This window comes from Siphateles boraxobius, unplaced genomic scaffold (assembly GCF_051911475.1).
Source record: "Siphateles boraxobius isolate OS27281-9 unplaced genomic scaffold, OSU_SipBor_1 29, whole genome shotgun sequence".
In the NCBI taxonomy this organism is placed as follows: Eukaryota; Metazoa; Chordata; class Actinopteri; order Cypriniformes; family Leuciscidae; genus Siphateles; species Siphateles boraxobius.
The window spans coordinates 3,589,508-3,613,571 of NW_027508908.1; the positions used below are offsets into that span (position 1 = coordinate 3,589,508).

General features: G+C 39.1%; 1 protein-coding gene across 3 annotated transcripts in view; it reads left to right on the top strand.

Annotated features, from left to right (window-relative positions):
- Positions 1-639: 639 nt before the first annotated feature.
- lef1 (lymphoid enhancer-binding factor 1) overlaps positions 640-24,064 on the top strand; it is a 42,716-nt gene continuing 19,291 nt past the window's right edge. The window contains exons 1-3 of one of the 3 annotated variants that reach the window (XM_077246159.1): positions 640-1,338; positions 2,853-2,919; positions 3,832-3,959. In XM_077246159.1, coding sequence (XP_077102274.1) covers positions 1,132-1,338; positions 2,853-2,919; positions 3,832-3,959 — 402 coding nt within the window. In that variant the 5' untranslated portion in view covers positions 640-1,131. The remainder of the gene's footprint in view (positions 1,339-2,852; positions 2,920-3,831; positions 3,960-24,064) is intronic. The other 2 variants (XM_077246157.1, XM_077246158.1) reach the window with 2 other exon arrangements.

The following is a 24,064-nucleotide window of genomic DNA, read 5'->3' on the forward strand; positions in this document are numbered from 1 at the left end:
AAAACAAAAATTACATATTGAATTTGTAGTAGTAATCACATGTACTTATTCAGAAATTATTATTAATAATAATTTATTAAATAACAGTTATGTTATTCGCCATCCCACATATTTAATTTGGTAATTTCGATTCAAACATGTGGAAACAAAAATGTAACTACCTAAAACATATTTAAACCCATATATAACATGAGGCTATATAATGTTGTGCATCTTTTTTGGGTCCAGTATTGGAAACTGTTTCAAACATGACGATGAAAAGCTCGTGAATATGAGCCTATATATCGAATTAAACAAAAGAACCAGCTGATTTACATGAAACCAGTCATCCAACATTCAATACCATGTTCACAAATGACTTCTGATGTTTCCTGTAAATCCTAAATATTTTACACCGCTTATGTATGATCCAGTAGCTCTTTTCTAATTGGTTAAACTGACGTTGTTACGACACAGTTTTCGTTTCCAACAGCCCTGAAAAACGAATATGAAAAATGAACTTCCACATTTTTTCTGCTCTCTGTCCATTTTTGTTGGATGAAATGTATAAAATCCCCCTTTACTTTCCTCTGGAGTGTCAGTCAATACATGTGCGAGTGTGTATGCGCGCGCGCGTGTGTGAGGTGTCAATCACAGCGGCGGCTTCTCTTTCATCTCTATAGTCAGTCAGAGATCAGGGGGAGGAGTACAGCACTACACTCTCTCCAGTCTAACATTACTCTCAGTCTCTGCTGAGCTCGTTTCTGAAGAGGGACACCTTTTTACCCAACAAACAAAACGGGAATGACACACAGCATCTGAACTCCAGCACTTTTTTTTGGAGTCGGGTTTTTTTTTTAACAGACAGAACTGACCTGCTTTCATTTGAACTTCAACTTCTGACGCTTGCTTTTAAAACACCCAAGGAACTGTACTTAACTTTTTTTCTTCCTTTCATTCAGCGCCTCTATATTTTATTTCCCCCTCTGGATTCTTGAGTGTTTTACCGGTCGCGCGCTCTTGCTGCTGTTGATCAAACACTCTTGCGCGTGTTTGGAGTGCGCGCGAGGTGAAAGTATACGGGGGTTTCTGTTGCACGCGTTCGGTTTCCGGGCGTTTGTAGGGTGAGGAGGACTTTCAATCACCCGAGAAATGCCGCAGTTGTCAGGTGGAGGAGGCGGCGGGGACCCGGAGCTCTGTGCCACCGATGAAATGATCCCGTTCAAAGACGAGGGAGACCCGCACAAGGAGCAGATCTTCGCGGAGATCAACCACTCCGAGGAGGAGGGAGACTTAGCGGAGATCAAGTCATCTCTGGTCAACGAGACAGAAATCAGTCCCAACAGTAACAATCACGACGTGAGTAACTTACTCCTCAGTCCTCAGACGCACGTGAAGGTCTCCGTCAAACTTCGTGTCCAGCTGTTGGGAAGTTGGGAAGTTGTTGATATTTTAGCCTCTGTTTTGTTAGAGAGAGAGAGAGAGAGAGTGTGTGTGTGTGTGTGTGTGTGTGTGGATGGTTTAAATGGTAGAGCTACACGTGTTAAAGTCAACAAACTAATTTTGACCCACTGTCCTTATTTAAGCGAGAGAGAAAAACACACTAAAAAGCCTCGATGGTCATAATTTTCTTTAGCCTATTGATCACAGATATTATTCAATGTTTCATTTTTTTTTATAAGGGTATTCAATCAAATTAACAATATTAAGTTTTTATTCCACAGTCATTAATTTTCAAAGGCATTGTTTATTAATATTTTCTTTTACTAATCACAATATAGTTTATTCAATACATTTATTTTGAATTGTACCAAGATATAGCTACTTATTCAGTTTATTCAACAGTTAATGTTGAACAGTTATTAAACAATATTGTAAATATAATATTGCAATACTATTACAATGCTAAACATTGTTGTTGTCATTATTATTATTGCATTTTTGTCCTGAGTAATAATGATTATCCAGGAAAGTCTGCCAGATAATATGGTGCAATAGGCACATATTTTAATATTTCTGAAACAGCTCATTATACCTCTGATTGGTTTGTGATATTGTTTTACAATATTCTGCAATATGCTAATTTTTATTAAAATCATTTTTTAATATGTATTAAAAATCAGCACACCCCATTTATGATGGCGACAAATTAATTTGCCTGTCCTTTTACAAATGACATACCCTACTGCAATTTCACACAAAGAAAAGAGTAAATAATTATCCAAATGAAACTAAATGAATTTTGTGGGACAGTTGTCAGATTAGTGTGCTGGTGTAATCTCGTTTCAGTTTATTTTTGTGTTTCTCAGCTTTAAAAAAAAAATTCCCATTAGTACTTGGTCATGTGAATCAAGTAAAATGAACTGAAGAATAAGCAGATGCTTGGCTTTATTAATGAAATGTATTTCCTCCTGGCATCAACAGCATGCAGGGTTACAGCATGACATGAGAACGAACAAACTGATGGGCTGAATGTTAATTGGGAAAGCAGTGCCGATCCTCACTCTGCTGGAAGGCACCCAGAGGGAGCTGAACTCCAAATGGAGTTTATTTCCCGGCACTTCTGATTCATAATGCGGAGTGAACGAGAATAGTAGCGAAGCCTTTCTTTTTCCTTCCTTAAGATACCGACCACATTTGTGGTCAGACTCCACAGCAGAGAGAAAATGACTTGAGTTTAATCAATGCATAAAAAACCCTCAAGTTATCTTTTCGTTATGGATGCCTTCTGCCAAACATATGATTAAAGCATGCCTTATTTTGTCAGCTTTTTTGTCCGTTTTTCTTCAGATAGCAGGAATCCTGGAAAAACATGAACACGTTGCACATCAGAATTTAAGCTGTTAATATCTCTCTCCTACATTTTTGAACAGGCAGCTAGACAGTCCCAAATGACACCAGACTCTTACCATGAGAAGCACAGGGACCATCCGGACGATGGTAAGTCCTATGGCTTGGGGTAAAAACATGGCGTATTATTATTAATTCTTTGATTCAGTGATGTACTTTTTTTTATTCTCAAAGCATGCTTTTACAAAATCATGCCATTTTCATTTTATTATGTTAAAACACTTGCAAAGAAAGCAATTTACACACACACACACACACACACACACACACACACACACACACACACACACACACACACACACACACACACACACACACACACACACACACACACATATGTGTGTGTGTAAATTTATATATATATATTTCTCTTTTTTTTAATTCTTATTTATAGAGGATATTATTTGTAATAAATGCTGGTAATTATTTAGATTTGTTCATTCGCTCCACTGATCACGATGGCTTTGTGAAGGAAATTTCACAGCCCACAGTCTGTTTGTTGTCGACACGTAATGACACGTGCCAGGGAAGTGCCCCATCTTCCTGTGACACGCTGGCCTCCAAACACACCGTCTGAGACTCTATTGTCAAGAGCAGCATGTTGCTGTGATGGCCCGGAGTTCATTTGATCTCTGTTTGCACCCGGGTCTTTTTTACGCCGAGCAGGGCGCTGGGGTCACAGTGAAGTGACTTGATTGTCTTTTGCCCTTTGTTCTCTGCTTGCTGTGAATTAGGATGCTAATTTTCAGCTAAACACTTCAGTGGCCTCAAAACGGCTTCCCCGTTTTAGATACCTTCTTGATTTCCTGTTTAGCTTGGATTTCGAGCATTTTTTTTAAAATGTGGCATTTGCTCAGGAAGTTCATTTTTGATTTGTTGTTAATTGGCGCTGAAAGTTTTTTTTTTTTTTTGGGACTGGATCACATCAAGTATGAGTTAAAATAAATGTAAATCTTGCCTAGGAATTCTTATTTATTCAGGTTGAATTTTATTCTCTCACAGGAAAGCACCAGGACATGTACAGCAAAGGCCACCCGTACCCCAGTTACCCAGGATACATCATGATGACCAATATGAACAATGATTCCTACATGAACAACGGTTCTCTCTCGCCTCCCATTCCCAGAACGGTGAGTGTTTTCCCATGCCGTTCAATCCCGATCCCTCGCCGTCCACCAGTGACATTTTTCATAACTTTATTCTATCTTCCCTCATTGTAGCGTGCAGCTTTGGGTTATGACGTTAGTTGCTGCTTGGCGGCGTGTCTGTGACTAATGCTCTGACCCATATCCATATCTGCTCGTACTGTCTATACTTTTCAGCGTGGCAGATTTAAAATAAAAATAAAAAATAGTATGATTGTTTTGAAGGGACGTGCACTCTTATGGATAAATGTATATAACTTACAGATGTTTACCCTCTTGGTTATTCTATAAAACAACCGCTGATGGAAGGAGGGGGTTTAAAAAAAAGAAAAAAAGATGGTGGATACGCTAGCAGCTGTCCACCTAATCCTGTTTGGTAGTTTTTGTGTGGTTAAGACTCCCTGTTTGGCAGTGTACTGGTGCCTGGAAGAGATGGCCGCTGCAGGCAGTCTGTGAGCCCGATGAGAGAGAGGGCTTTCTCCGCTGAGCTCATCTCATCCATTGTTTGCACAGCTCTGAATTCAGCTCCTTTATCAGTCTGCGCCCGTGCGATTAAGGTTCGGTTTTTGCTGTGGTGATGGACACCAAACAGAAGATTGACCTGTAATTTGATCGAAGCATTTGGGATAAATGGTTCTGACTTAGTTAACATTTTTTATTGTTTAGTTCTTCTTAAGCAGATGCATTGTTACACATCAAGTTTGTGCATTTAGATGCACAAACACACAAAATGTCTTTGGGTCAGCAAGGTAGTCACTGGAACATCCTTTGTGATTTAAAGCATTTGCTTGAGAGGTACAAAAAAAATCCACAAATAATAGCAGATTATTTCCACTCATACTTTTACAACGGTTTTGCAGAGTTGTTGCAAAATGTGCGACCATTTGCAACTTACCTGAATTTCTCTTTTTCACTCTGTGTGCAAATAAAACCGCAATCATGCCAGATCCTTTTCCTCGAACTCCTCCGTCTGTTGTCTCTTTCTCTCCTTTGTGGTGGCTCAAATATTCGGACACAGTATCTCCAAGGCCTGGGATCGGTTTTCTGCGAGATCAAAGGCATCTTCTTTTTTTTACTCCCTCCCCCCCTTCATTCCCCTGAAGTTTGGATTGATTTCCATTGGCTATGACATTCCAGTGCCTGAAACTCCCTCCCAGTCATGAAACAGACAATATTCTGGTGGTCAGCATTTTTTGAGCGTGTGTGTTGTTGCTACCTGGTGAAACGCCAACCGTACGAGGACAATGTTCTCCAGCCCCCCCTAAAGCAGTAGTGGATATTGGCATCATGGTGCTTAGTGATCCATGAAAGCTTTACATGTTGCTCTAATCTGATAGACGACATCTGGAAATGGCATCCAGGGTTCCTTTGAGATGACTAACTTGGGGTCAGCAGATAATGTTTCCAGGTAAACACTGGGGCTGCATTGTCTCTGGTGCCTGTAGCTTTGAAGTTATAATATTTTAACATTAGTTTGAAATGGTGAATTGGGAATTAAGACAACCTAGGCATTTCCTCCTTTTGAAATGATTTCCCTCGCGCCGGGATGTTTCATGTAGTTCCGCTTATCTCGGGCCCCCTTTTAATCAGTTGGAGAGGAGAATGGGGTGATGGGGTCCTGGATTTCATTGAATTGTTTAATCAGTTCTTCATCCTCTGTCTTTCGTTTCTTCATCTTAAATTGGATTATTTAAAGTTCGAGCACAAAGTTTCATCTCACTAAGTGTTTGAGATGTTACATGTTTGACCTGTGACCCATAAGTTAGTTAATGCCTTTATCTAAATGTCCTGGAATTCTTCAGAATGTGCTGATCCAAAGGCTTTTCACGTTTCGAAACTATAATAATAATGGAAATTAGTGGTCTACTCAAAAAGTAAGCAAATATTAGTTAAACGAAAATCAAATTTCCCCATGTATAATAGGTGGTGCTGAATATCAACCAAATTTACTCCTGTATAGTGGTTTGCACACCGCTTTTTTCTGTTTTAGCTGCGAATTTGGATTCAAAGCTTTTCTATATTTGGTTCTTAAGTTGCTATCATTTGGTATAAACTATGTCATTGGGCAACATTGTAAATAGCATATTATTTCAAAACCGTGTTTGTGATTAATATTCACGTTTGGTGTGCAAAAGTCTCAGAGACGATGTGAATTTAGACCAATAATGCATGGAAAATTATTATTTAAATAAACATACAGTATGTTGATTGCAGCGAGGCTTTGAAGGATTCTACCTTCCTTTCAACTCGGCTGTTTTGATGGGTAGCTTGCTCTCCATATATGAATGGCTACTGTAGTACATTCGCTGGAGCTTCTGGTGAAGCAACTTCTGTCCTTGTGCCGTTTACCTCCCCCATCCCGACTGGCCTCTGGCAGTGGAGCACGGGAAGAACCGACCCAAGATATACACTCGCACTCGGCCTGCTTTGATGTGGGATGTGACGGATCTCTTGGCGTGGACATGCCGTGGAATCACAAACCCCCCCAAACCCTGGCTTTGCCTAAAGAGATTTTACACAGCTGGGTCATCTACTCTCACTCTTTTCCTTTCTGCACCATTCGAAGAAACTACAGTTCCCAGCAGCCCTTGTGTGTGGTTTTTGTAACATTATTTCTGTAGCATATTTGTCGTGAACTTTCATATTTTTCAGTATTAGCATTATGTACATCAACCATATGCCTTCCTGACGCTCTTAGCACGTACTTTAAATGCTTAACCTGTCATCCTTTGATGAAGGCAAGCAAAGCGAACCGCCCCCACACATGGGTGATAAGGGGCAAACAAGTAGCCATATCATCTGCTGAGCAGGTCTGAACACCAATGTGGCCTAGACCTCGCAGATTTCAGCAACCCACGGCCCTTTGAAGTGCACTGGGACAGACCCAGGGTTTTGAAACAGTGGGCCATTGATACTCTGTTTACACCGGCTGGTTACCACAGTCATATTGAATCCATGTGTCGGATGTACAAAGCAAAACAGGCTGGCAGTGTTATTAGGTTAATTTTCAAAGGTTTGCCTCCATGGGGCATTTTACCAATCCCGAAATATTAATGTCAAGCGAACCACGTTAATTGCAATGTCTTCATAGTAGGAGACTTTAAAAACTTTGAAATTCTGTCCGGAACGCCCAAATGAAATTGCTTTTGTTTGTATTTGAGAAATGCTGTCATATATATACGTATTGTATTACGACGAACATGGTTGAATAATCGCTTTTGTTCCTCTTTGTAAGTCGCTTTGGATTAAACCATGTACTGAATGCTTGAATGTAAAATTCAACAATTTTCGTAACTTACAATGCCAAGTTTATATCCTAAAAATGATAATTTTTGAGCTGGCGTTGAACAGGCTCGAACACACGAGTGTTATTTGTTGACCTTTTAATGCACATCTATTCTGCAATCCAGCGGTAGCACCTGTTGAGAGGATCCTGAGGGCACGTGTAAATTAAGTGCAATGTTGTGTTTTGTCTTCGCATCACAGTTGTCATCACTTTTCCTGTATGTTATGTCTCCAGGCCCGGCTGTGACCTCCAGCGGCCTCTTTAAATCCTGCTTTATTTTGACAATATAGCTGACGCTCTTGTACCAGTTTAGTTGTTCTTCTTTTGCATTTTTCTTTTTTTTGAAATCCTTTTCATTGAATGTTTGTTGCTTCATTTTGTGTATTCTCATTCCCACTGTCATTTGAAGCTCGTTTAGTCTCGAATGACTTAAAATCCCCATGTTTTTCTCATTTTACAATTGTTTGTTTGAGAATCGACCTTCGATGCGTGTCAGTAACCCTCTTCTATCAAATCACACTAGTTGTATAACTGTTGAAAATTGTGTAGTACTGGTAATTTTGGCACGTATAAACACCAGAACAGACAAGTCGAGTGTCTCGTCAAACCTTCGTCATCTCAAGAGAAATTCATCAGTGACAGCGATTGAAACCGCATTGTGTTCGCGGAAATGCATGCACGCATCTCTGAACTTCATTTGCACTGCTTTTTATTGATCAATAGAGGCTCTGTGCCACTAGGTTCCACTTTCTTTCCCATATTTTTTCTGAAGCTCATTATTTTTATTTTTTTGTCAGGCTGTTTGTGTATGTGGGGGCAAAAGAGCTTCACATGCTCCGTGGATCAGACGCCACTGAAATATTCATGCTCCCTGGTGTAGGAGTTTGGTAAAGGGTTTCTCTGAGTTACAGTACAAAAGATGGCTTGCCACCAGGCTTTATTAGCAAGGCTGTTTAATGGATGTATGGATAAAGCCTCTTTTTTCCCCTTTCTTGCATGCACTCACTCCCTCTCTCTGTGTTGCACACCAAAAACCCTCTTTTTCGGCATCTCGCAGTCAGTCAACTCATGTTTGCAGCGGATGGGAGGGGTGGGGTTTGCTATCAGCTCTTTTTGTGTGGTCTCGGCCATAAAAAACACCCTGTTCTTTGAATGTGAAAAGAGCCTGTCTTTAATTTTTGGGGAACTCATAAAAGTTTGTCGCTCCTTTCATATCTGCCGCGGAATTAAAAACAAATGCTTCCTTTTTTCATCCGCCTTTGAACTGGCCAATTATGGAGTTGTGAAAATAAAAATCACCCTGTCAATCTCTCTTGCTCCTTCTCCTCCTATTTTACTCCTTTCTTTTCCAGTTTTTTCATTTTAACTTCACTCTCTTTGATTTTTCTCTCATTTGCTCCTTTGTTTTTGTCTTTTTCTGTCTTCCCTTCTCTCTCGTTTGTGTTGAAGGTGTGTGTGTGTGTGTGTGTTGGGGAGGGGGGGGGGGGGATCAGTGATGTCAAAGTCAAAACCGAGAGCATTAAGAAAACTGGCGAAATGCAATCCAGCTGCAATCCGACATGACGCTGGAAAAAGGGGGCTGTGGAGCAGAGAGCTGCGGCGTATTCCCAGGGCACACAACTGCTCGCGGCCTTGGCTTTGATCTCTTCAAAGCCTTCTGCCTCCTACTAGATGAAGAGTCTTGGCTTCGTTTCGTGAGCGTTGGAGAGAGAGAGAGAGAGAGAGAGAGAGGAAGGGGAGTGTGAGCGAGGGATGGTGAGGGGAATTAGAGGGGGTTGTTGTGCATGGAAATGGATGGGGGGGGGGCGAACTGAGATAGGGAACGTAGAAAAAAAGTGACAAAGATACACTGAAGGAGGGTAAGCAGGAAGTTAAAGGTGTCCTCTTGCCCTATTCGGACCAAAATCAATCAGATTGTGGGAGTAATTACATGTAACTCAGCACAAGTCTCAGGGGGTTTTGTTACCTGAGGGACTCTGACCCCAGAAACGGAGCCCAGGCAGGGGAAGGGAGGACTGGCGGAGGGAGGGGGATAGGTGTTGAAAAGCAGGCTGCCCTGTTGCCGTCCAGCAGAGCAGAAAATGGGAGCACAATGCAGTGATTACCCTTGCAGATGTCCCCATATTTATGCGGGCGATGTTTTGGTGTGGCGTAGGCGGTGGGATTGCTACGGAGCTAACGAGGCTCGGCTATTGTTGTGGAGCGTGTGCCCGGTTCTGCCAACACCCCCCAAACCCCCCCCCCACCCTCCCCGTCCGGGCTTTCCCACATTAGACTGAAACGGGGAAACTATCCCGCCCCTGGAGGTGACCAATTTGTGCAAAATACACTTACTTAAGATGCTGATGGCAACATAAACACATTTTCAGTGACCCAGAGAGCAGGGTGGCCTGTAGCCATCTGTTATGGCGATATATAGGCTACACTGGAAAGAAAATGGTGTATAAACAACTTTCACAAACAATTACTAAGAATAGGCAAGTAACACTGAATTACATGTGATATTTTGTAGTAGAAAAACTTATTTTTTTTTATGTCCATTACATGATGAATTTATTAATGGCAAATAAGATTTGTTGAAATTTATTTTTAAACATGCTTATAATATATCAATTTATATTAAAAACAGTAAAAAATATAAAATGCTTGTTTTTATGTAAAAATGTTTTGTATAAAAATTTAATAATTTACATGTATATAAATAAATAAAAGTTGCTATATATAATTTAGCTTCAGTTATATTTTTTTTCCCTCAAAGAAATTACTGTTATTCAGCAAGGATGCATTAAATTGATCAAAAGTGACAGTAAAGACATTTATAATGTTACTTAAGATTTTTATTTAAAAAAAATGCTGTTCTTTTTAACTCTATTCATCGAAGAATCCTGAAAAAAATGTATCATGGTTAATGCAAAATGTTTTCTGCAATTTTTTCAACATTGATAATAATCAGAAATTGTTCTTGAGCAGCATATCAGAATATCGGCATATATCAGCATATCAGAATCACATGAAGGATCATGTGACACTGAAGACTGGAGGAATGATGCTGAAAATTCATAGTTTTAAATCATAATAAATATATATTTTAAATTGTAATATTTTTAAATTGTAATATTTATGCTTTTGCTGTAGTTTTGATCAAATAAATGCAGCCTTGGCAAGCGTAAGAGACTTCTTCCAAAAACAATTTTTTTTTACTATTGTATACATACTAAATACATGCTACTCCATTCTTGTTTTGTTTTCTCCTATGTATTCTGTACTCATGCCTCGATCATGGTTTACACAAACCGTAACCATTACCAGTGCCCCCTCGTCTCAGCCTATTGTTAATAAGGTTCATCAGACAAATTGACTGCTCTGCTGCTTTGATCTGATCTTTCATCTTTGATTCTGTCCTTCTGCATTACTGTTACTGATCTTAACAGACCTGCATTGTGATGTTTTTTTTTTTCTATCGCTAATTGATTTGAGCCCATGTGGAGTGTTCATTTATTGCTGAAGGGCCCTTCACCAATATATAGAGCCTGTGATATGAGGCTGCATGTTCAAATACACTCTAGAACGGGCATTTCTGTATTTTTTAGAACGTGTGCTATTATTCACCCCCTATTTTGTTGTATGATATGCTCTGTCTAACTCGCTCTCGTTCTGGTTGTGGATGTGAGGCCTGAGACGAGTAGCACTTTGTTTACTTTCCCCGGTTGTTTGATGCTGGATGATGAAACCTATAAGAATACTCCGCAAGACTGTGTTTGTTCATCTTTGCCTTTGTGCACCTCGTACCAACTTCTTGCAACCACTGCAGTGCTTAATAATGACATCTGTGCCTCTCAAAGGATGTGCATAGGTAATAATAAAATTTAATTTACATCTTGGTTCGAGACCACAAAAAAAAAAGACCACCAAACTTCTGGAGAAACGTGACTGTTTTTTTCTCAAGACCTTGAAACCCTTTTGATCTGAAATGTTTGAAATTAGTTTTGTAGATTCACGTCTACAAAATACTTTTTAGGAAGTTTATATTCTTTATCTAAACGAAATTTTAATTATAATGCATGTGGCTTTTATGATTATTAATTGAGCGACTACATGCGATTCATACTGTTAGTTATAAAAGTATTTCTCACACCATTTAAAATGATGCAGTGACGGCAAACGTGATTTAAAAATAGTGAAACTTTAAAAGAAATCGTGACCAGTCATAGGGCCTAAGATGGACTTTCATATATTTTAAATTGATGTCTTGATAGTGATTTAAATTAAACATCAAAATAAAATAATTCCATTAAATGTTTTTGTGTCATTGCATAGTTTTGATGACACTATTATTTTAAAATGTACACTTAGGAGGTTTGAACTTTTGTAGTGTATGTCGTTGGCTGGCTGTGCGTAGAATCATAAAGATGGCTGGAGCGATCATTGAGTTACCAAGATTCGGAAATGGGCTGAAATATTGAAGTTTTGAAGCTATATTTCAAATGATCTAGCATATAAGCATTTTATATGAACACAAATGTATTTGTGTAAAATATCTCCTTGATGATGTCTGTTTCAGTCCTGTTGAGAATAGCCCTTAAGGATACAGGCCATATTGTTGACACAAATAACAGTTGTAAGACATTTAATAAGTACAAAGTTGAAAAAGTGTTTTCCAAAAATTTCTAGTGGACAAAAAATAGTCATGAATCATGAGTTGCTACTTGCTATTGCTAGTCGGTTGCGTTACAGAAAGCTAGTATTTCTCATCCTTGAGAGCATTTCATTAGAGAATAATTTGTCTACGCCCCGAGTGCAAGATGAGTCATCAGTATTTTTCGTCTGTTTTAACAGAAGAGAAACACTGTAAATACAGATTTACTTGACGTTTGCACATATGACCTCCAAAGCCAACAGACACTTATTACTAAAAGCCAAAAATGTCAAATTCATCAAAAATATTCCGATTGGCTGTGACTTTTGTAGTACGTTTTTGAGTTTTTGGGGTTTTAGGTTTTTGGAACGCCCCATCCATTATGGTATAATTCATATTCCTGCAGAATCCTCTAGACATACAATGATATTTCTACCTGGTCTTTGATCAATATTCATGCATCTAAGATGGCATACATTCATGCTGCTTATGCATTATAGATTTAGTCTGTAATTATTGGAGCCATTTTGAAGGTAAACTGATGGTTTCTCAGCTCGTTCTGTATCTACACGCCCATATCTTTGTTATTTATGAACTCATTTTGAGGTTGAACATTAATTAAAACCTTGTTGTAGCACATGACACCTTTATTTACACTTCTGTTTTTCAATCTGTCATTTAATAGACGATGCACAAGAATTTTGCAGACACAGGGTTAGGCTAATTTTCTGAATCCTTTTCGTTAGACCGGATCTTGGACCTGTTCCCTCTCCTATCCCATTATCTCCTATTTAAATTGCACAAAGTCAAGAAAACAAAGATCTTGTGCACGTTTGCATACTCCGCCGCCGCGTCTCGCCTTGTTTGCACACAGCCGATGTTTTGTTTGCTTTAGTCGGGACAATGGCCACAAAAGTACTCCTTCAAAAGTATCGAACCGGGGGAGGTGCCCGTCCTGTGTGTGAGCCGACTTTCAAGAGCTTGTTGAAGTGCTCCCTAGTCATGCGTGGGTTGAGAAAAGTCATTTGTTCTTCAGGGATTATAGTCCGAGTGTGTGTGTGTGCGCTTTCAGACTGAGGGTTTTCACTGGCTGATGCTAAATTGAAAAGCAGTTGTGTTGAGGTTAACTAGCTAATTCCCTCACAATGTGGGGAGGCCACATTTATATGAGAGGTTTGTGCGTAATGCGGTATTGTCCTACCTACAAGCAAAACAGTGCAACAAAGGCTTTATGTGATAAAAGAGTGAAGATGTAGGGTTGTTACAATTGATCCCTCTGTCTTATTGAGACTCATTTAGTCTTGAATCTGACGGAATAGATTTTGATCTCTTGCGGTCTTTGAGAAATATCACATTTACTTTTTAAATTATCTCTGTGACGGAGAACTGAACAAGTAACGAAGATAAATAATAAGAAAATTGATTTTGGGAAATAACTAAAACCATTTTTTTAATTAATGGAACATGAATAACATGCAACCATTCGGCTTGTTGAGGACAGGTGTACTATTATTTTTCTCATTGATAAGACTTAATTTTCATCTGGTGGATAAAATATCTCTAAAATAGACTTGCAATAAAGGAGGGACCTAGTTATATTAGTGACCAGAGTATCATATGATTTCATATGCCTTATGATTTCTGTGATGGAATGCAGAATCATATAAACGGAATACTGTATGTGACTGTACTTTATTGTTATTTACTGTACTTTATGCAGATTATTGCGGAATTGGGCATATCTGGTAAACACTGTTGATATTTGAAATCACCAAAACAAACAGGCCCCTACCCAATGCCTGCCGTCTGAGGGTATGATGTCATCGATAAGTGAAAGCATTTCGTGTTACTACGATAGTTCAGGTCGAATTATTATCTATCTCCTCTACTTATTCGATGGCAAAGACATTATTTATCGACTTTAATTTTCAGGCCGATAATGATAAGATCTGATACAGATATGGTTGCTGACATTGTGCATCCCTAATTTTCATGAACAGCTCCCTACATAACACGATAGATAATCAAAATAGCTAATATATTACAAATGTGACAAGATTAAGGAGTTAAAGTGATCACTAAAAGGGGAACCAAAAGAAGAAAACATATATTAGGAGAATGTTATCTCACTTTTCAGAGACACTTTGGGAACTGATCTTTTAACCGGGCGGTGGACGTTTAGATGTTCCTGGAACATCTAAATTTTAAAAGAAGGCTTACGATCAGGCAAAAGGGAAGGACCTGCGTTAATATCAGAGAAGCTTTCCAGCGCTGTAGAGGCCTTAAGGTTGCTTTATTTCTTCTTGATACGCAAGTAACGTTGGTTTTTCTGTGTTTCGCAGAACTAAGATATGCTGCATTTTGCTTGATCGTAACCCTTCTTTTTCCTTGGCATTTTCCGCTTTTGTATTTTCTCTGCCATCTCTCTCTTTCTATAATCGTTCTGCTAATGTCTGTCTTGTGCACTAAGCGCTCTCCCTCCCCCTTACTGCTGATTGGCTACAAGTGTGTTTCGGTGCTCGGACCGATTCACATTGAAACAGCGTTTTTCAAATCTCTTACTGCACCTTGAAAGGCAGAGTATGTATTTTCTGCAGAGCTCGTGGTGGCAAAGGTAATTGGAAAAATAATGGTTTCCAAACATACAGAAGACTGGATTTATCTCAAGAAACAAGCAGAATTTACTGTTTTCTTAATTTCAAGTCATTCATTTATTGTATTGCCGTCTCGTAGAAATGTACTTATACGCAATTGGCAGACAGTTCTTACTGTGCATTTTTATTATGATGTTATCATTTCATGGATTCTCTGGGAATCAAACCCATGACATTGACATTGCTACCTGTGGAAAAGTTTACTTAGCACTTTAGAAAATGGACACTTTACCTTTAAATATAACGGTATGCTTGGGATATAGTGGGTTTATTTGGGGAAGGTTTTCAGGAGAGTTTTTTTTTTGGAGTGGTATCAAATGGGCAATTACACTGCACATTTCATCTCATTGCCGAGCACTGGAAACACAAGCTCATGCAAAGAAGTTTAACCTTTCGCTGCGCTCAAAAGTTCAATTTTGGCGAACTCTGAGCTGCGAATTTGTATCACGTGAAGACGTGTGTCCAATAGAAGATCGACGTGTGATGCAGTGATCTTTTAACTGAACTAACAGAACACAATCCTTAAAGCTGCAGGCTCGCAGCATTGCAGGAAAGTGGAGTAGATTGTATATTTTTGATTTATAATAATTGTTATATGTTGAGCTTGTTTTTAAAAAAGATGCCACAGAGCGTGATGTCATAACATGACCGTTGCAGTGCTCAGAGAAAACGTGTGCAACTATTGAACGTTTATGATGTGTGCAGCGCAGAAATCCACATCTTCTGCTATGTTAATTTGCTTTCAACCAGTGTAGACTTCTGTCTCTTTCCCACCCTCCCCCTGCTCTGCTTCCTCTTTTCTTCTCATCTCAATCCCTAACTCTGGGCCGTAAAGCTCAGGCTTTGTAGCTGAGAGTGTGAAACTAGGTCACTATCCGGCATCTGAAGTAGCTCCATTCACAACAGCCCAGCACTTCTGATTTTGCAGGTACAGTCACACGTGCACGCGCTCACACGCTAACAAACACACGTGTGTTGCAGAGGATCACCGCTTCACTCAAACATTAACCTGAGCCTGCGAGGGAGCGGATTGTTCCACCCCTCAAGCTCCCCCACCGGTCTCATTCTCCCCTCGCTGCAAGTACCTCCCAAATCCAGAGTGGCAGCCATTTATGTGCCGTATACCTGTGTGAATGTGCTGGCAAACACCGTCTGCACATGCCAGGCAAATCCCATTCCTTCAAACGCCTGCTCAGAAATTACTCGAGAACTTGATACGTCTTCCACCGCTTCCTTCTTTATTTGTGTCGTTGAAAAGACTCAGATTTTTTTTTTATGTTTTGAGGGAAGCGTGTTTAAGTGGCGCTCACTGCCATGATGGGTAACTCACTGCCATGATGCTAGGTTGTTTTTGGTGATTGCTGTGAAGTTAGGTGTTCTGAGCTATTATCGTGAGGATAAACTATTACAGCAATTGAGGAGTTGAAATGGGTACTTTTTTTTTTGGTAATGATTCTGCTCTTAACCTTGTGGTGGGACCAATTATTTCTGTAGAAAAGACTATTTATCTATTTTTTTTTTAAAATGCATTTATTTTAATGTCAATTTTATATAATTGTATCCATGTACTTATTTTAAAGTATTATTAAAATAAATATGAATTTAAATAAATGTTTAATTTAAAAATAAACAAAACTTTTTTTTATGTATATTAAAATAGAATAAAACATAAACCAAAAATTTAAATGTAATTTTTTACATTTAAATTGCATGTATTTTTATTTTCTTAATTTTGTCTCTTAAAAAGTGTTTTTATTTTATATTATTTATTAGGCCTATTTATTTTTGTCTCATTAGTTTAGTTGATTTCTGACAATTTATCGTTATGGAACCTTTTCACGGACTGTGATGACTCGTTTCCATAGTTATCAACATTGCAAATCTAGTCAAATTTTTACAAAACTGAATACACATTTATAAGGCTATATATTGTTATATTACCTTGTCAGTAAATGACAAAAAGCAAATTAACGCTGCTGTGAGGGTGTTTCTAATACAATGACTGAGGGAGTGACAGCAAATCTGACATCTTTCTCTCTTCTGACTGCTGTAAATCAATCTCTCAATATTTTTCCCCTTTTTTGGAAAGTCGTGGAAACGCTATTGCAGTTTTTTTCTATAAGCAGATTTTTTGCTTTTAGAGCACATGCCATTCACCGCTATAACCCAACTGACAACTGGTCCATTAACCCATTTGTGCCCAAATTTTTCTGAATGGTTTCATGCATATAGTTGTGTTAATAGTGCCCTCTGTGAACTATTCTGCATTTATTTTCCCCAGGTTCTTTTTTCTTTTCTTGAAAATCTAATTTGAATGTGCGGCAACTATAGTTGCAGGTGGGCAAATATGTTGAATGCACCCCTTCAATGTCAAATTTGAACAGGAGGAGAACATTTGGCATCTAACTCAAAATAACTGCTTTCAACAGATAAATCTTTATTCATAAACAGATTTATGATGTATAACAGTCAAAGAACATTCGATGCGAACTCCAAAAAAGCTGCATCTAGCTTCTAATCTCTTGTGTATGATAAACAAAACAAACAACAAATACATTTGTCTTAAAGTGGTGGAACATAGTGCAGAACAAAGTGCAGCCATTAAGTTTCCCCATCAGGGCATTGTGTATCAAAAATCTAAAGACAAAAAGTTAATGAAAAAAATATGAAAATATTTTACTTTATATTTATATACAAATACGTCTACTGGACAGTAGAGATGTTAGTTAAAGGGTTTTAGGTAGGATATTATGAAAGGAAAAAGCACTAAAACTTGATTTATTAACCTATTAAAACAGTATACCCATTTCCCCATGATATATGTACTTACAAGGCATTTGGGTTGCCGGTTGGAATTTTGACTAAGTATACAAAAAACTATAGATCTCTTGTAAGATTTGTTTTGTTTGGATGATTCTAGAGACCTTCATGATTATGTAGATATATATATATCAACCAAAAATACTTATTAGTAAGATGAAAATGAACTTTCTTTGGGAGGGTTTGCCTTCGCCATGTTTCTCTTTAATTTGTGCTTTCCTACTGAGCTGTTTAATTTTCATTGTCTGTAAAGCTAGCGCTAGCATGTTGCATAGCAGCGATTGGCCAGTCTGATTATGTTGGAGTATCGGCCTTCCATAAATAACCGAGTGAGAGCGAGAGCGAGAGCTGGCTTGGTATGAAAGAAAGGAATAAACAAGTGTTCATTCACATGCTTTCCACACTTCCAACAACAATGTGAGGATCACGAATGCGTGTGTTTGGCATGTAGAAGTCGTGCTGGCTTTTAAAGTTTAATGTGTGTGGCTGTTGTGTCAGAATGCATGCTAATAGCACGTTGTGTGTGTGTGTTTGGCCAGTGGATGCTGCGTTGCCCGCTGACCGGTCCACTTCAGTGGAATGTTTGACCTTTCGGTGGCGCTTTGAAGTGACCAGGTCCTGCTGTGAAAATGAGCTCTGCGTAAGCCTCAAGGTGAACGTGCAGCAGGATGCTAAGGACCCTTATATAATCTGTGACCATATTACCTCACAACCAATCAGCAATGTCTGTATAATTGTAAACGTCACGGCCCACTCAACACTTTCCACTTAATCCTTTGTTGTCAGTTAGGCAGCATTATTGTCGCCTTATTGTCTTGATAAATATTGTATTTTATTCTCAATGAGATTAAAATTCCTCGTCCGTGGCGTGCGTCGCCTATTATTTCATCCGGGTTGGCGCAGTTACAGCTTTTATGTATCAGATTTGTGTTTGTTTTATGGTTCACATCTGTCAGAATGCAGCACTGCATATGCCGGTGATGTGGTTTTCTGGGACATTAATAGGTGAGATGTTTGAAGTTCTGCTCCTCTGCTTGACTATTGCAGATGATAGCTGGTGCACTGCTGTCAGATTTCTGAATGCCATGCTTTCAACTTAACCTAGCACACGGATTGAAGAGTTGGTATGGCGAAATACATTTTTTTTTTAAATTATTTTTGTTAATTAATTTTTTTTTGTTCTTAATATGGTACTAATTATTTTTGTACAGTCCCTACTTAATGGTTTCGTTTAGTTTTTTGTTGTTGTAAAATCCCAAAGGATATAAAATGTTTTCTTCTTATTTCTTATTTATTTTTTTCTGTACAAACCACCTGATCAAATGTAAAATATACATTTCTCTTTTTTTTTTTTTTGATTATTATATTTTGGTGGGTGTAATATCCAGGTTCTGACAACAGTGTTCAAAATAGACTTGTCTCTGAGAATGATTCAAATAAGGTCTGTCTTTCGCTCGCTCTCTTTCTTTTAAAGCCTTTAGGGCAGGCTTTCCTCCATTCGTTCCCGTCTCCTCTACCTCTCTCACTCTCCATCCACCCTTCGGTTCCTCCTCTTGTTTGTATCGTTACCTTGGGCATGTGGCATGTGCCATGAGAGCTCTTCATTAATTGGGTTTGGTTACATTAAGCCCCAGAGCCAACAGGCCGTCCTGCCAATATCATATTCCATTTATAACCCACCGCTCTAGACTGGGGGCCTCTCTTTATTTTGGGCGTCTCAGCACTGGGGTTGCTCACTTACTGGGGCTTTAAAGGGACCAATATATCGAATTGAATGGGCAACGTGTGTGTGTGTGTGTGTGTGTGTTTATCTTTGTTATTTAAAGGTCATGCATTCCACCAATGGGATGCGGGTATGCACACCTGGGCTAGGGTGTGTGTGTGTGTGTGTGTGTGTGTGTGTGTGTGTGTGTGTGTGTGTGTGTGTGTGTGTGTGTGTGTGTGTGTGTGTGTGTGTGTGTGTGTGTGTGTGTGTGTGTGTGTGTGTGTGTGTGTGTGTGTGTGTGTGTGTGTGTGTGTGTGTGTGTGTGTGTGTGTGTGTGTGTGTGTGTGTGTGTGTGTGTGTGTGTGTTTGTGGGCGAGAACTGTTTTGGTTTGCGTTTCAGGGTGTGTTTCTATTCAGGAGTGGACTGTGTTTTGTCAAATGTCTCAATAGTCACAAACCTAAAGCAATTTCATTCTCACAACAATTTTTAGTTTTTTGCTTGTTTATTCAGATTTTCCTGTATAGTGCTAAAGAAATGTTCAGGGTTAAATACACGTTATCTTTGTGTATGTCTATTTACAGTTTACAATTAAGTTAATTTCAACTCCCTCCTCTAACAATTATTGTTATTTTAGTACTTTTTTTCTGTACGACACCCACTGGATTTATTTATTCATTCATATATATCATGTTTTTTTATGCTTGTAACTTCCATGTTCCAACACCAGAATTCTCTCTTTTTTTTTTCTTTTTTTTTAATAGCAAATTTTTTTTATTGCTTAATCTGATTTTGATTTGGGAAAGGTAGGCATCTTACACAGTGCTTTAAATGCATTTTCAGGGTTAAATCTAAATTACCATTGTGTCAATGTCAATTTATGACAGAAGAAGGTTTCAACTCATTCATCTTACAAACACTACTAAAATACACACCATTTCAAAAGTATTGCCACAAGACTTATACATGCTGACATAGACAAGACTAGTGTGATAGAATCGCTTACTGACCTTCTCATATATTTGGATTCATTGAAAATATATTTTATGTGGTGATCTTCATTATTATGCGTATTGAACCCAGAACGACCTGAATATATGGCTTGTTTGAACGTACCTATGCATGCATTGCATTCACTCTTTAATTTCCTTTTATTCATGTGTGGTCATCTCTCTCATAGGTGAACAGTATACAGGGATTTCACCTAGATTTGTAGCTGTATGGCAATCTGTCGTTACCACTTAAGTTGCCAACTCTCGAATGTTTGCAAAACACCTTGCGCTCTTTCACTCAGCCGCTTTATTGTAGCCGCCGGCATGAGAAGTCCTCATTGCATATAAATTACAGTAGAGGGAAGCGATTATTATACCCCCCCCCCCCCCGCCCCCCCTCCCCTCAACACCACGGAAATGAGATAATTGAGTAGAGGACAAAGGGCTGGTGGTGCGAAGAAAACGCTTGTTGGTAACATACTGACAATGTTTTGGGCAACATAGGATGATTGGAAAAATGTGCCTCTACAAATTATGCAAAACTACAAACGCATAAGTATTTAACCGCGGTTTACAGCTGAAATGAACACTAGGGGCAGTAAAACATCAACAATTCTTATATTACTACTTACAGAGATCGATTTTAATAAATTATCTTATATTAATTATCTATTACCTCTTATATTAATTATCTGTTAATATCTGACTTATTTTCACATAGTTAAGAAAACTTTTACCATAGTGCATGATTTGTAAACTATTCTATTTAGACATTTGCATCACATAACCAGCTCCATATGTATGGATTTTCTGATGTAGTAAACTTGCTCTGTAACTCACATGTTATAGTATTGCACTTGCGATGCGAAGCGATCGGGTACGAATCCCATGAAACACCAGTCAGGATAAACAAGCTCAAAGTCTTGTAGAAGCAGCGTAAATAGCATGGTTGCTTCAACAAATGTGTTTTCTCAATGCTGGCTTTTGACAACACTATTAGTTCGGTTTGGCATCAGGATTAGTGTAGTTGGTACGTTATTTTTTTAAACGTGATGGAGCATTAACCTTTTAGTGCAACTCGCCAGACTTTTCCTTTCTGAACTGCTGCGATACATACAACAACCAACATAATAAAGCGTTACCAGATCTGTTTCGGATAAAAGTTGATGTGCTTTCAGCGCTACTCGCTGGACATTTCACTTTGAAAGTGTTGCAAAACACACAAGAAGCAACTTTTTTTTGGCAGAAATGTTGCTGCAGTCAGTTTTTGGGTTTTTTTTGCAATGCAATGAGCGTTGTTAGGTTTTTGGTTTGGAAAGCCATATCTGGATGGTAAACCTCAACCTGCTGTGAGAGACAGAAAAGGGGTTATCATCTAGACCTCATAATTTTCTTTATCTTTCAGTGTTTGAAAAGTGAAAAGTGTCCATTTTGTCTCCCAACTCATTGCACCCAAGTTTGCCATTTCCCGCACTCTTGCTTTTCCCTCTAGATTTTCTGCAGGCCCTCAGCCAGCTTGAGTTTTGCACAATGAAATTTCTTTTAAACCACATCTGAGAGGCTCTAGAGGCAGGGTTGGCCAGACCTGCTTATAAAATCCTAAATGGACATGCTTCTTTTCAATCGGCACCGCCTCTCTGCAAATATGAATAGAAAAACCTAAGCCTATTATTTTTCTTCATAATAAAAGAGAGAACGGGGGGAGGTACGTCCGTGCCATATCCTGTCGCCCTGGCCTGTGAAAAATCTGGCCCCTGAGAGATCCTTGGGGATAAATCGCCATGGCACCATCCGACCCGGGTTCCTGTGGGCATTCGGGGTGTCCGGCCACTTCCTGGCCGGGGGCGAAAGTGTTTTTAGTTTAATACGCAATTGAGCCGGGTTGGGAACTGGGTGGCACAGCCTGTGATCTCAAACCACCTGGAAGGATTTGAATGGCCTTGAGTGGCGGTGAATCACTCTGCGTGACTTTTATTTAAGACCACAGAAAGCCAAAAGAACCAAACCCTGCCGCCTTATATTAAAGGCAACCACATTTTTGGAAAGCTGAATGTATTTTAAATATGACATTTTATTTCTTTCTCTCTTTTTTTTTGTGGAAGAGTGAGCATTTTTCAAGGTTGTGCGTCGGGGGCCCCTACGAATTGGCGCTGCAGTCTTGAGGTTCCCAGCTGGAATTTTAGCTTCATGCAATGCTCCGAGATGGCAGTTTATTAAGAAGTTGAGAGAAATGGGCTCTGACAGCTGCGACTGAGAGGACATAAAAGAGGCCCCGATCGAATAAGGTGGAACGCAAAGTGCCAGCTCCCACTTTTCATGGCTGCCGTGAGTCGAGGACCCCGTATTGACATACTAGAGAGTTTGTGGGGTCTTTTGTATCATGCTTGCGTTGGACTCCTTTCTTCAACTCAAACTGTTTTAAGTTCTTCCTCCGCTCCTTGGTATCTCTTTTTCTCCTTTACTCGGAGACAGAGACTAGGGGCTTAAATGAAAAATATGCCTGCTTCTTATCTCTCTCCCAGAGGAAAGCCAATAAGAGCTGAGAGGCGTAAAATGAAGAGGGGGTAAGGATGCTATCGTGCAGTCTTCCAGTGAAGGCCTTTCACAGTAGCTACTGCCCCCAGTCACATATTAGTAATGAGGGCGAGTCAGGGATAAGGTTTCCTTAAGGTAGCAAAAGAGACTTTTTTTTAAACTACTAGTCCAGATTAGCCGTGACCTCTGACCATCAGTTGAACCCACAAAATGGAGTAAATGATTAACAGGCAAATTTTTGTTTATTATTTGATTATTTTGTAAAAAGAGAAAAGCAGATGTTTTACTATTGCTTTTAATTAATTAATAATGTTATATTTGTTATAATTTTATCTGTACAGCACCAGTGTATACAATTTGTTTGTTTCCTTTGAAGCATGTGATTTCACTTATTTAGATTAGATCAGCCATCATACTGATAAACAAGTCTTAAAAAAAAATAATCATCCCTTCAGAATCTGACCCATCATAAACCTTGTCAGCCTGACTCATGAATATTAATTGGGCACATAACATTCGCCCAGTACCAATTTCAAGTTTGTTCGATTGACTGCAGATGTGAAAGGTTGGCAGAGGCTTGTTCTTGGTCTCAAAACGACATTCCAGCTGACTACAATTTGTTTCCTTTGTACTGAAGTAAAGCAAAGTTTATATACGTTTAAGTTATTATTACCCCAAAAGTGGGGTCGAAATAACCTTCTAAAAGTGGTTAAATATAATATTTGCTACACCAAATAGGACATGCTCCTTGTTCAACATCCTTGTTGGTCTTGGAACAACATTCCCAGCATATTTTAGGGATACACTTAGAGCTTAGGGCTTCAATAACATGATCAACCTAACATTTTACTTTGGTTTTACTAGGGTTTGGGTTAGGGATAGTGCTAGGACTATATTTGTTTTTCCAGGACCAACAATGGATCCAAGTGCATGTCCTACATCTGGCATTTTCAAAAGCATTGAGTAATAAAGAAATATACAGTTGTGTATCATCAGCATCAAGACTCCCAAAAAATGCCTTGGAAAATGTAGGCGTTTTGGACATGTTTGGAACTCCTAGTGTTGGCTATCAGAGCTGGGATCTTTCCAGAGAATGCCATTCATCTCATCATCCTCCCTCTCAGACGCTCCAGTGTCTGAGAGACTCCAAAATAACGCCCCCATCCCAAACGCACACAGACACACTCTTCCTTCCCCCTGGTTTTACAGCAGTACGTCTGCCGAGGAAATGGCACCCTACACCTGCCTCTCTGGCCAATAAGCTGGTCGGAAAACAACAACCTTTGCTCCCAAATTAGGACAAACCACTCATTCATGCCTGTAGGAGTTTTGCCTGTGGCACGGGTGGGACGCTTACCCGTGCGAGACGGGTAAAGTTGTGGAGATTCAATACAGCTGAAGCTTAATTAACTTTTAGGGAACAGTAGGAAATCAATAAATTATTTCGTGTTTGTTTTTGTATTC